At 39.3% G+C, this 14,826-nt stretch overlaps 1 protein-coding gene across 1 annotated transcript in view; it reads left to right on the top strand.

Annotated features, from left to right (window-relative positions):
- The first annotated feature begins 4,342 nt into the window (after positions 1-4,342).
- The window catches only part of LOC121373706 (mothers against decapentaplegic homolog 3-like), a 60,498-nt gene continuing 50,014 nt past the window's right edge, over positions 4,343-14,826 (top strand). The window contains exons 1-2 of the mRNA XM_041500443.1: positions 4,343-4,494; positions 10,863-11,079. Coding sequence (XP_041356377.1) covers positions 10,865-11,079 — 215 coding nt within the window. The 5' untranslated portion in view covers positions 4,343-4,494; positions 10,863-10,864. The remainder of the gene's footprint in view (positions 4,495-10,862; positions 11,080-14,826) is intronic.

The following is a 14,826-nucleotide window of genomic DNA, read 5'->3' as shown; positions in this document are numbered from 1 at the left end:
GTGGATGGCAGTATGACTGGAATCCGCTATCGGATTATCCGGCCGTTGGTTCTCCCAGCACTGCAGCAGATTGGGTGCGGGTCAGTTCTGCACGACGACAATGCCAGACCACACCGCGACAGGGTGGCGGCGTACGTTCTCGGGCAACAAGGTTGTCGCCATGATGGATTGGCCAGCATATTCGCCTGACTTGGCTTCAACAGAGTACGCCTGAGATGAATAGATCGGGCGAGTTTCAAATGACCACGCCCGTCCCGCCAACCTCAAAGATCTGGGTCAACTTCTTGTGGCAAAGTAGCGACCGGCCTCGATGGCGTCGTGGTCAAGTCATCGGACATGAGGCTGGTAGGTACTGGGTTCGAAGCCCGGTTGGGGCTCCCACCCAGAGCGAGTTTTAACGACTCAATGGGTAGGTGAAAGACAGCTACACCCTCTTCTCTCACACCAACAAGTAACTGCTAACCCTGTCGTGAACATACAGCCCACATAGCTGAGGTGTGTGTGTGTGTGTGTGTGTGTGTGTGTGCCCAGGACAGCGTGCTTGAACCTTAATTGAACCTTAATGAATGTCTTCGTTCCAGGGGTGGATTCACGCGTTGTTAAACAAATCTGCTAGTGTAAACTCCATGTTTAACCCCCTCCAAGTTTGACAGCATGTCACGTGACTTACAATGACGTTTATTTATGGTTTTCTGAAAATACGTAACAATTAATAATATTTGGGATATAGTTTTTCAACATCAGACTAATTCACCCTGACACTGATTTAGTTATTACTTTTTGACCCTTAAATTATTTTGATTAGTATAAATACATGACGTTTCGCCCCCAAGTCAGTTCGCCCCCAGTCAGTTCGCCCCCAGATTGACCTGTTCGCTTCATGTACCAGTTCGCCCCCAACTGTTTGCCTGTTCGCCCCCCAATATTTGTCAGTTCGCCCTCAACTTTTTGTCAGTTCGCCCCAATTATTTGTTACTTTAAACAATTATTGTACTGTTTCTTTAGAGGGATGTTAAAGTGTGTGTGTGTGTGTGTGTGTGCGTGTGCGTGCGTGCGTGCGTGCGTGCATGCGTGCGTGCGTGCGTTGTGTGTGTTTCTTTTCTTAGAGGGGAGGGGTTGTTGTCCTTCCACAATTTGGACTGATCTTGAGTCATGAGATTTGTAATAAGCGTTGGGTGCCGACTTAGCGTAAGGGGTTATTATTTTTTTCCAGATGTAATTAAACGTAGGGTGCTGAATAAGCGTAGACACCGACATTTTTTCACAAATTCACAAACCACATCATCAACATTTATTAAAACACCCATTCCTGCCAGATATGATCTGTTTTAAGAAGAAAGAAATACAACAATGGTTAATCAGCTACATAACTTTGATGCTGATTATGCATCTTCGACTAACACCTAAGAGGGTTTTGAACCGCAATTCAATATGGCCTCTTCTGGGGAGCATCATTCTAACTGAGGGATTATTGCCTGGGTTCTTTTGGCCACTAATTAGTAACCATGAACATCAAAAAAAAATATCACCTTCTAAAAACACTATGACTGCTAACACGTGATATTGGCCATAAAAACACAGAACAAACAAGTATGGAAATATCGACGTCCAATGATTTAGATATATTTTCATTTTCCATGACCAATATCAAAGTTCCATGACTTTCCAGGCCAGGACAATGACATTTACAAATCCATGACTTTCCAGGATTTCCATGACTCGAACTGACTGGGGGCGAACAGACCTGGGGGCGAACTGGCATAGGGGCGAAACGTGACCCGTACGAACCCTGCTTTATGGGAGCGAACAGGTACCTTTGTGGGGACGAACGGGTTATGCACGTGGGGGCGAACTGACTGAGGGCGAACAGAGTAGACATGACTAGTAGAAAAGAGTAACACGAAGATTATACATAAAATTAAAATAAATAAAACAGTGGAAACTGATATAGGCCTAGTCCCAATTGTATTTTTCTATTTGAGGGGCGGGACGTAGCCCAGTGGTAAAGCGCTCGCTCGATGCGCAGTCTGGAATCGATCCCCGTCGGTGAGAGAGAGGGGAGACAGACAGACAGACAGACACAGAGAGAGGGCCCATTGGGCTATTTCTCGTTCCAGCCAGTGCACCACGACTGTCATATTAAAGGCCGTGGTATGCAGTGGCGGATCCAGAAAATCCATTGGGGGGGGGGGGGGGAATGACATGAGCCGGAATGCCAATGGAACTTTGGGGGAAGTTTGGAGGGAATCGTAAAAAAAATGAAAATTAATATAGTATACTAAAATTATAACTGTTGCAAAATCTATGGGGGCCGGGCCCCTCCTCTCCCCAGGCAGCAAGAGATCTTTTATTTGCGCTTCCCACAGGCAGGATAGCACAAACCATGGCCTTTGTTGAACCAGTTATGGATCATTGGTCGGTGCAAGTGGTTTACACCTACCCATTGAGCCTTGCGGAGCATCACTCAGGGTTTGGAGTCGACTGGGATCCGAACCCAGTACCAACCAGCGTGTAGACCGATGGCCTAGCCACGACGCCACCGAGGCCAGTAATACCAAGACGAAGCTGACAATGTAATATTTGCTCTCTTCTAGTACCCAGGAAGAGATATTTGGGAGCATGTTTGTCCTCTTTTTAAAATAGTTTTTTTAATATATCTGTGTGGTCCTGACCATATGTCTGACGTCATATAACCGTAAATAAAATGTGTTGAGTACGTCGTTAAATAAAACATTTCCTTTTTTTTCTATTTGACAACAGCTTTTTCTAAACGATCACGTAGCCCTAAAAACCTAACTCACTCACTAATAGAAATATGTAGCGGGTTTCCACTCTAAGACTATTTGCGATTGTACATAGTTTACAATACAATACAATACAATACAATACAATAGTCTGTACTATTTCCGTGATATATACATATAATTGTACACATAAATAGTCTGCTGACCCAGCAATCATACCCCTCCCCCCTCCCACCCAGTCTTGGAGAAAATCCTAAAATTCAGACAAAAACGATAGAAAATTCGGAAAAAAAACTAGCTGGCCTGAACACTTTTCACCATGTATTTCCATCGTTTTGCTCACAGTATTAGTTATAATCCATGTAGTGATTCGTTTGTAACCCCGCATGTTTGGCTGTAATGCTACTATGAATAAATGTGGTTATCCAAATTCGGGCAATTTTGTTTAATTCGGACAAAAATTAGCCTGCCCCTCAACGAAACTGGGAGCCCGTACGCCTATCCCAGCAATAGCAAATGTGTGTGTGTGTGTGTGTGAGAGAGAGTGTGTGTGTGTGTGTGAGAGAGAGAGAGATAGAGAGAGAGAGAGAGAGAGAGAGAGAGAGAGAGAGAGAGAGAGAGAGGGAGAGACAGACATACAGGGAGAGACAGAGAGAGGAGAGACAGATGGAGAGATAGAGAGAGAGAGAGAGATGGATAGAGACAGAGGGAGATAAAGATAGATAGAGGGAGAGAGAGGGGAGAGTGAGACGGAGGAAGGGAGAGAAAGAGAGAGAGGGACAGAGAGGGACACTCAGAGAGAGAGAGGCAGAGAGAGGGACACACAGAGAGAGAGAGAGAGAGAGAGAGAGAGAGAGAGAGAGAGAGAGAGAGAGAGAAAGACAGACATACAGGGAGAGACAGATGGAGACAGAGAGAGAGAGAGAGAGAGAGAGAGAGAGAGAGAGAGAGAGAGAGACATGGATAGAGACAGAGGGAGATAAAGATAGATAGAGGGAGAGAGAGGGGAGAGTGAGACGGAGGGAGGGAGAGAAAGAGAGAGAGGGACAGAGGGACACTCAGAGAGAGAGAGAGGCAGAGAGAGGGACACAGAGAGAGAGAGAGACAGAGAGAGAGAGAGAGAGAGAGAGAGAGAGAGAGAGAGAGAGAGAGAGAGAGAGAGAGAGATGATAGACAGAGGGAGAGAGAGTGGGAGGGAGGGAGAGAGAGAGAGGGGGACAGAGAGGGACACTCAGAGAGTGAGAGGGACAGAGAGGGACACTCAGAGAGAGATGGAGAGAGAGAGAGAGAGAGAGAGAGAGAGAGAGAGAGGGCGGGGGGGGGGGCGAGGAAGGATCGGGGAGAGCGATTATTGCATTAGTATTGGAGTGATATGATACGGAATTTATGAAACGTGTTACCAACTACGCCCCCCCCCCCCCCCCCCCCACCTCCTTCGTTGAGCGAATGAGTGAGTGAGTAGCACTAACCACACGTAAATCGAATGGGGCTTAAAGTTGATATTATAAACTGCACGGCAATATAGACTGTCAAGTTTCTGTGATGCTTCGGAAAAAAGGGAGTAAATTATTTCCAACCAACCAACTAATGGCTTCCATTTGGGAGTAATGGCATAGTTCTCGTTTGAATGCGGACATCATCGCCACAGTTTGATATATCGCAAAGTGGAGATAGCAGACGAAAGGATATTAACTTCTAGGACGGACTTAACAGGATAACGGTGCGCTCTGCACTGGAATAGTCGTGACGTGTAAGTAGTGAAACAGTGAGCGCGCGAGACCCATTTTAACTTTTAGGTCGTCCATTATTATTTTAAAGATACACTCTCACTACCATTCTGTAATATCTTTCATTGACAGAACTACAGTTTTAAAGGTACACTCTCACTGCCATTCTGTAACATCTTTCATTGACAGAACTACAGTTTTAAAGATCTATACAGTCTCTCACTACCATTCTGTAACATCTTTCATTGACAGAACTACAGTTTTAAAGGTACACTCTCACTGCCATTCTGTAACATCTTTCATTGACAGAACTACAGTTTTAAAGGTACACTCTCACTACCATTCTGTAACGTCTTTCATTGACAGAACTACAGTTTTAAAGGTACACTCTCACTGCCATTCTGTAACATCTTTCATTGACAGAACTACAGTTTTAATGATCTATACAGTCTCTCACTACCATTCTGTAACATCTTTCAATGACAGAACTACAGTTTTAAAGATCTATAGTCTCTCACTGCCATTCTGTAACATCTTTCAATGACAGAACTACAGTTTTAAAGATACACTCTCACTACCATTCTGTAACATCTTTCATTGACAGAACTACAGTTTTAAAGATCTATACAGTCTCTCACTCAATTCATTAACATCTTTCATTGACAGAACTACAGTTTTAAAGGTACACTCTCACTGTGATTCTGTAACATCTTTCATTGACAGAACTACAGTTTTAAAGATACACTCTCACATCTTTCATTGACAGAACTACCATTCTGTAACATCTTTCATTGACAGAACTACAGTTTTAAAGATACACTCTCACTGCCATTCTGTAACATCTTTCATTGACAGAACTACAGTTTTAAAGGTACACTCTCACTGCCATTCTGTAACATCTTTCATTGACAGAACTACAGTTTTAAAGGTACACTCTCACTGCCATTCTGTAACATCTTTCATTGACAGAACTACAGTTTTAAAGATCTATAGTCTCTCACTGCCATTCTGTAACATCTTTCAATGACAGAACTACAGTTTTAAAGATACACTCTCACTACCATTCTGTAACATCTTTCATTGACAGAACTACAGTTTTAAAGATCTATACAGTCTCACTCGATTCATTAACATCTTTCATTGACAGAACTACAGTTTTAAAGGTACACTCTCACTGTGATTCTGTAACATCTTTCATTGACAGAACTACAGTTTTAAAGATACACTCTCACTACCATTCTGTAACATCTTTCATTGACAGAACTACAGTTTTAAAGATCTATACAGTCTCTCACTACCATTCTCTCACTACCATTCTGTAACATCTTTCATTGACAGAACTACAGTTTTAAAGATACACTCTCACTGCCATTCTGTAACATCTTTCATTGACAGAACTACAGTTTTAAAGATACACTCTCACTACCATTCTGTAACATCTTTCATTGACAGAACTACAGTTTTAAAGATACACTCTCACTGCCATTCTGTAACGTCTTTCATTGACAGAACTACAGTTTTAAAGATACTCTCTCACTACCATTCTGTAACATCTTTCATTGACAGAACTACAGTTTTAAAGATACACTCTCACTACCATTCTGTAACATCTTTCATTGACAGAACTACAGTTTTAAAAATCAGGGCTAGCTCTGGTACTTGCCAAATTCGCCAATTGCAAATTTTTAAAGCAGTTGGCGAATTTTATTTTAGTTTGGCGAAATAATTACCTGTAATAATTGAAATTTTTTAGAAAATAAGTGACAGTTTCTTCAATATTTGAAGTTTATTAGTCAATTTGGCTAGCCCTGAAAATACAGGCATGACTTCAACCCGTAGGCATGAGTTTGACCTGTACCCCCCTTTCAATGGTTCTAGGGTAGTTTTAGGTATAGGGTTACAGGGCTAGTTCTGCCATTTGCCAATTGCGAATTTTGACAACAATTGGCGAATTTTATTTTAATTTGGCGAAAAAATATTGTTTTATAATTTATATTTTTGTGGAAAATAGCTATAGGTTTTGCATTTTTTAGATAATTTGGCGAAATTTTCTAATCACCCAGAGCTAGCCCTGGGTTAGGGTTAGTCTTTCGAGCCTTTGATATAGAGGGGTACGGGTCGAACTCTTTCCGACCCGTACCCCCCTTTCGATGGTTCGGGTTAGGATTAGGGTTAGTCTTTAGAGCCTTGATATAGAGGGGTATGGGTCAAACTCTAGGTTCCAAGATACAAACGGAACCTAAGTTTTAAAGATTCATTATCTGTCAACAATTGTGTAAGATTGTCTAGAGCCTTAATAATTTTATTCCTCATGTAGTAAATGCTGTCTCTCTTGTTTGGCCATTTCCAATATTTAACATCCTGCTGGTTCCATCACTGACCATGGGCGTGGGGGTCAGGAGGAACACGTCCCCCTCACTTTTCAACGCCGGGGGACAATCTATATAAGTGTTCCCCCCTCCCCCCCCCTCCATTTTTTCGTTTAGCAAATGCAACAAAAACAACAGCAACAACAAAAAACGGAGCAGTTATAGAATCTGTCCGCCACTAATCCTTCTGTAAAAAGCAGGATTTTTTGGTGGGGATTCTTAAAAAAGTGGGGCATGGGTTTTTGCGGGGGGGGGGGGGAAGAAAGAAAATAAAATTATTTATTTAGAAAAAAAAATTAATAACAAATAAATAAATAAAAATATGGACATTAAGACTTATTGGGGGGGCCAGCCCCCCTTGCTAACCCTAATCACTCTGTAGCCATGTAGGCTATCAACACTCCTCTGTAACATTCGACCTACAAAGTTCCTAAATTAAAATAAAGTAAAACAGAAAATCACTCGACCCTATGTTCCTAAAACAAACTAAACCCTAACCGTTCCTGAAATAAAACACAAACTAACGCAAAGTTCCTAAAATAAAATAAAATAGAAATTAACTCGAGTTATTGGCTTTATTTTAGTAATCGTCAGAGTAGTTGAAATTATCGAAAATAACATATTCGTTATTTAGTGTATAGTAAATCATAAATGGTTGTATTTAGGTGGCGGACATATTCTATAACCGTACCCAAAAAACTAACAAAAATTTAAAGTTTAACCACTAATGTGTAGCTTTATGATTTTCATTGACATTCCTTTATCACACACACACACACACACTCACTAACACGTCTCTCTCCCCCCCCACACACACACACACTTTTAAAGCCGGACTGACGCCCATGTCACTGACACCAGATATTCATTCTCCTGCAAGCTGATGTCAAGCACTTCTCCTGGGAACAATGTCCCGTCGTATTCAACAACATACCAGTCACCAACCATAATTTCAGAATTTTGCAAATTTGGTACTGAATTGGGACTATTCCACTCTGTACTGTCCTTTGAAAGGGTGAATGGCATACTCATTCAAAAGTGTAACCCTGGAATTGCACATATATATTTAGGCTTATTAGCCAGTAAGTGGCAGCAGAAACAAACTTGATGTTAGTGAGAAGTATGTTGGTATAATTATTCATACACAGGTATTGTTGTATTAAAATAAAATGTTGGTACATGTAACTCGCGTTACATATTTTTTGATTACTCGCGTTACAATTTTTTATGTATCCGTTTCATGTCACTATTGTGACAAATTTGTGGTTTCACTACCTGTAGTAAGTATTAGTGTAGGAAAATATAAGTGTCGTTTGTTAGAAACAAGAAATAAATGATAGAGAAGAAAAAAATGTTAATTCGGTTACTCACGTTACATTGTGCTAGGTGGTCTATTTGACCAAGAATTACAAACATAACACTGTATTTGATTGTATAAAGCATAATTTATGTATTATGGCCTTAAAAAATATGCTTTTATTGTATTTATTTGTCAAAATAATAGGCATCTATTGAGCATGCAATATTTTTTTGTTTTGGCAACAACCTCAGTGACATTTTTTTTAAAATTATTATCCATGAATTTCAGCATAGTGTTGATCACAAAACACATTCATTCATTAAAATAATTGATATTTAAATTTAGAGTCTTTGTCCGCTTCGTCGTGGAATTGCCCCTGTAATATCATTTATGGATACTTGTAAATAGAACTACAGTTTTAAAGATTCAATATTTCTCAACAATTCTGTGATATTTATCATTTATTGATACAAACTACAAACAGAACTACTGTATTAACGATCTTTCCACCACCCTGTAACATATTTCATCAACTCAAAATACAGCCAGATATTTGAATATCCAATAGCTGATGCTTAACAAATCAATGGGTTCTAGTGGAGTTGTTAAACAAAAGCAAAAATTAACTACCAGCTAATCAGAGACAATGTAAGTACAGCATTACAATTTGAAAAAATAAATCCTGTTCTGTGACATTGTTTATTGCTTGTATATTAAGAAAACATACAAAAAATGCTTGAGCAGGTCATGGAAAATGCCTTGAAAATCATGAAATTTGCATGGTATGTGCTATCCTGTCTGTGGGGTTATGCATATAAAAGATCCCTTGCTACAATTGGGAGAATGTACTAGGTTTCCAAATGTTTGACATCCAATAGCCGACGATTAATTAATCAATGTGCTCTAGTGGTGGTGTTAAACAAAACTAATTTTTTGGGGGTTAAAATTGTTGTGGGCAACAAAATTCTTGATTTCGAGCCCTGATACAAGTTATAATTGTTAGTAAAAACAGGGCTTCTAGATTATGGTAGCCCCACTCCCCTGGCTAGTAAATAACTACTGTTGTCATGCCCAACAGCTAGTGAAATATTTTTGGTCAAATATTGCAGTTAAGTTGGTGGGTTTTAATATGAATATCCTGACCCTCCCCCATCCCCCCAATGTTAGTGTTTTTTAAGCACCATCTCCCTCTTTAGGTGACATATCCAATTACTGTTATTTAGTAAAATTGTATTAACTTAAAGTAAAGTAGGGCTAGTAAAGTTTTAAAATCACCGACCCCATGGCTAGTGGATTTTATAAACATTCTAGCAGCCCTGGGGAAAAAAATGATGACTTACACAATGTACCAGGGCTCGAAATTAAGAAAACTAGTCCAGACCACAAATTCACCACTGAGGGTCGAATCCTTTTGTTTGTTTAAACATTACTAATGGAAAAATGTAGCAGGTTTCCTCTCTAAGACTAAATGTATATGTCAAAGTTACCAAATGTAGCAGGTTTCCTCTCTAAGACTAAATGTATATGTCAAAGTTACCAAATGTAGCAGGTTTCCTCTCTAAGACTAAATGTATATGTCAAAGTTACCAAATGTTTTACATTCAATAGCCAGTGATTAATAAATCAATTTGTTAAAATATATATAAAATTACGGTGGCCAACAAATTCTTAATAAAAATTATAACATATCACGACTCAAAATTAAGAATTTTACTAGTCAAGACCACAAATCTAAAATTAAGAATTTTACTAGTCAAGACCACAAATCTTCATGACCGAGGGCTATTCAATTTGTCAATTTTCGTTGTTTAGACATTAGTAATGGAAAAATAAATCAATGTGCTCTAGTGGTGTTGTTAAACGGAACCAATTTTTTATAGACATTACTAATGGAAAAATAAATCGATGTGCTCTAGTGGTTAACCGGCCTTGGTGGCGTCGTGGTTAGACCATCGGTCTTCAGGCTGGTAGGTACTGGGTTCGGATCCCAGTCGAGACATGGGATTTTTAATCCCGATACCGACTCCAAACCCTGAGTGAGTGCTCTGCAAGGCTCAATGGGTAGGTGTAAGCCACTTGCGATATCAGAGGTTGTAAATCCCTCAGTGAATTCATTATCCACAGGACTGTAAAAGTTTTATAAGCACCAGGCCTGAATCTATCAATGTTTCGACTGAGTTAAAACCTACTTAAGAGCTAAGACAAAAGAGAAATTATCTGTCAGTATCGGCCTCGGTGGCATCGTGGCAGGCTATCGGTCTAAAGGCTGGTAGGTACTGGGTTCGGATCCCAGTCGTGGCATGGGATTTTTAATCCAGATACCGACTACAAACCCTGAGTGAGTGCTCCGCAAGGCTCAATGGGTAGGTGTAAACCACTTGCACCGACCAGTGATCCATAACTGGTTCAACAAAGGCCATGGTTTGTGCTATCCTGCCTGTGGGAAGCGCAAATAAAGGATCCCTTGCTGCCTGTCATAAAAGAGTAGCCTATGTGGCAACAGCGGGTTTCCTCTAAAAAAAACAGTGTCAGAATGACCATATGTTTGACGTCCAATAGCTGATGATAAGATAAAAAATCAATGTGCTCTAGTGGCATCGTTAAATAAAACAAACTTTACTTTCTAGTGGTTATGTCGTTTGAAACAAAACAAAACTTTTGTTTAGACATTACTAATGGAAAAATAAATCAATGTGCTCTAGTGGTGATGTCATTTGTTTAGACATGGTGGAGAAGATGAGCACACTGTCCCCGTTCACGCCGCCGATCGTTAAAAGACTTCTCGCGTGGAAGAAGGGCGACCACGAGAGGGATGACAAGTGGAGTGAGAAGGCCGTCAAGAGTCTGGTGAAGAAACTGAAGAAGACGGGCGGGATCGACGAACTCACCAAGGCCCTGTCGACGCAGGACCAGAACACGAAGTGTATCACCATACCCAGGTGAGAGAGTGTGTGTGTGTATGTATAGAGGATACTACCCGAGTGTCTTGTAATATACAGAGGATACTACCCAAGTGTCTTGTGATATACAGAAGATACTACCCGAGTGTCTTGTGATATATAGATACTACCCAAGTGTCTTGTGATATATAGATACTCCCCGAGTGTCTTGTGATATATAGAGGATAATCCCCGAGTGTCTTGTGATATATGGAGGATATTCCCCGAGCAGGGCTTGAAACTCGCCAAAAAATATGGTGGCAAAAAAAAATGGATTTTGGCAAATTAAGATTTAAGCAAACCATGAACCATGAGCAAAATTTGAATGTGTAATAATTATAATATGCAATACAAATATTAATAGTGGCTCATATAATGTTCTAGCTCTAAAGAAGATCGCCCAAGTAATATTATTTGGGCAACTAACTCCATTATTTTTTAATATTTAAGTCGCCCAACGAGGACATTGGTCGCCGTTTCGAGCCCTGTCCCCAAGTGTCGTGTGATATCATAATTTGTCAGCACGGGTTGATAAAATTATGAAAACCGAGGCTTGTCGAGGATTTTAAAACTTTTATCATCCATTATCATTCTTTTAATTTGCGACAATTGTAAACAATGTCAGTAATGTGGGTTGAATGTCACTATATTTGGCAGCAGTAGACTCATTAACTAGCTGAACGACAGTGGCGAGACATCACTAATTATAGGTTTAGCGCTGAAACATACACAGTGACGTAACAAAAAGAAGTGATATCTCCTAGGACAATATCGCAGGAGATATCACAAATTATAGTGCTAGCGATATCTTCTACAAAACCTTTAATGGATGATAAATAGAGGTTATTACCAGAGTGTTTTTTGGTATCATCAATATCATATATTAGGAAACAAAATTGTATTTTGCGAGCCTCTGGTGAATGATGTCATTTTGGATATCCGTACATAATAATAAACTAGTGCTTAACGTTTTTTGTTTTCTGAACACTGGACAGCGTTTAATGTAAAATTGCTATTGAAATGTTTTTGTTTGATAAATATGAATGCATGTACGTTCGTTATGGGGTATCACCCTAGTATGTTTGCTTAAATGTCAGTAAACCTAGTGCAGTGACCTCAATTAATTTATCCAGCCAGTGCACCATGACTGGTACCTCAGAAGCTGTGGTATGTGCTATCCTGTCTGTGGGATGGTGCATACAAAAGATCCCTTGCTGCTAATCAAAAAGAGTAGCCAATGAAGTAGCGACAGTGAGTTTCCTCTCTCTATATTTGTGTGGTACTTAACCATATGTCTGACACCATGCAACCATAAATAAAATGTGTTGTGTGCGTTGTTAAATAAAACATTTCCTTCCTTCGACCGGAAAAATAACCCTAGGTGAGAATATCCTACTGCAGGCCTGCACAAATTGCAAGAACGATCGTTTTATTCGTGCATCAGTTATGCCATTTTATTTGGCATAACCAATTTACCGTTCATGTAAAATTTACAGAATGATTAATCCCGGCAACGTACCAATACATTTTTACAAACATTTTTACAAACATTAGACTTGTTCCCGACGCAGTGCTTTTTCGTAGCGCGTAACGTAACCAGTCAAGAGTTTGTATAAATATCTTGCACAGTAGGTGCATTCCCATTGGTTGTTAGAAGGTGTTATAGCCGAATTTAACCAATCAAAAATGGTGATATTGTGATGGTCATTACAATCTCGAACTGGATCAGCAACCAAGGTAAACCAGTCACAGTGACCCTATTATTAACTGTAATTCCGAATCGGATAGTGACAGTGACGATGACGACAGTGTCAGTGATAATAACAGTGACAGTATCAGTATCCACTGTTCCTCAGATGAGGAAGATGGCACCGAGTTTCCCACTCAGGACTGAATGTCATGACATTATATACATATAAAAGACTAATATTATAAAATTAATGATAAGAAATTGCCTGCAGTGAATTCTTATTTATTCACACGTAGTTATGCACACATGATGATGTGTTTTATATAATAGGTCAAGCCTGACATTCACTATGTTTTGGTAATTTATTACAATAGTTCTAATCATTATTATTATTTTTAAATCTCTTAAACATTTGTATACATATACTTTTTACTTACCATTGCCACTCTCATGTTTCTCAAAATTAAGTATATATATATATATATACACTGTATATATTTTTTTTTTTTTTTTTTTTTTTTTTTTTATTATTATAAAGAAAAAACCCAGGTTATGCAAACCAAAATAGGTTATGCAAAATCTTTTGGCATAACCCCATTTCAGGTTATGCAAATTTTTAATTTGCGCAGGCCTGCACTGAGAGTTTACATACCTGGTACATCTATATAGAGGAGGCTCCCCGAGTGTCTTGTGATATCATGATTGATCAGTTTTTATACTTTTATCAACGAGTGCTGATAAATTATGATATCACAAGAAATGAGGGGGTATTATTTTTATAATCCATTATCATTCTTTTCATTTGCGACAGTTGTAAACAATGTCAGTAATGTGAGTTGAATGTCACTATACATATTTTGGCAGCGGTGGACTCGTTAACTAGCAGAACAACAGTGGCGTGACGTCACTAATGATAGGTTTAGCACTGAAACATACACAGTGACGTAACAAAAGCAGCGTTATCTCCTAGGAGAATATTGCAAGAGATATCGCAAATTATAGTGCCGGCGATATCTCCTATAAAAGCCTTTAATGCATGATAAATTAATATATCACCCACCCATATCACCCAGAAAAAATTTCCAGGTAAGAATACACATACATGTATACCCAGGAAACACATCTTTTGAGAGGTCATGAGGTCGCATAGATCATCATTCAACAAACGTGCACATGGTTTTGCTATTCATATTTTTATAACGTTCCAGCCAATGCACCACGACTGATACATCAAAGTCTGTGGTATGTGCTATCCTGTCTGTGGCATGGTGCATATAAAAGATCGCTTGCTATCAATGAAAAAAATGTAGCGGGTTTCCTTTCTAAGAATATATGTCAAAATTACCAAAGGTTTGACATCCAGTAGATGATGATTAATAAATCAATGTGCTCTAGTGGTGTCGTTAAACAAAATGTCTTTTATTCATTCATTCATTCAGTCATTCTTTGTTGACAAAATGTAACCGTACATAAATCCATACAAGACCTATGATTTCACACTCCCCCACTATCTGCATATATCTATAAATAGTAAATAAATAGCTGTGCACTAGGGCCTCCATGAGTCCAAAATATTGGACTCGAGGGTCAAACTCAACCCGGACCGGAGTACCCGACATTTAGATAATAATGAGACTAAGGAATGAAGTAAAATAGAATTATGCATTCTAATTCCAGCGCTGAACATGGATGCCAAATCATGTCATCGTATTGCATTTATAATCCAGTGGATATGTTCAGTGTTGTGACGGATGGCCAAATTAAAAGAGAAACTAGCGCATGATCATATAATTGCTGTGTAACTCATATTGTTGATTATCTACTGCTGAAATTATTGGCCTACATTGTCCATTGTATCATAGTTGATCATTGTATTCCACCTTGTACGGGTACTCGAGTCCTGTGAACGGACTCAAGTCTTGCTAGACTCGACCCGTACCCGAGTACTTGTGAAGACTCTACTCTGCAGAAAGATGTAATAGGAAACTATACATTATAGAGCATTCAGATAGCCTATTAGTTACTTGTAGGAAAAGCCATCAAAGACTGGGTGTATG

This window comes from Gigantopelta aegis, chromosome 5 (genome assembly GCF_016097555.1).
Source record: "Gigantopelta aegis isolate Gae_Host chromosome 5, Gae_host_genome, whole genome shotgun sequence".
Taxonomy (NCBI): domain Eukaryota; kingdom Metazoa; phylum Mollusca; class Gastropoda; order Neomphalida; family Peltospiridae; genus Gigantopelta; species Gigantopelta aegis.
The sequence above is the reverse complement of the archived record's forward strand: the minus strand, read 5'-3'. Positions and strand labels throughout refer to the sequence as shown.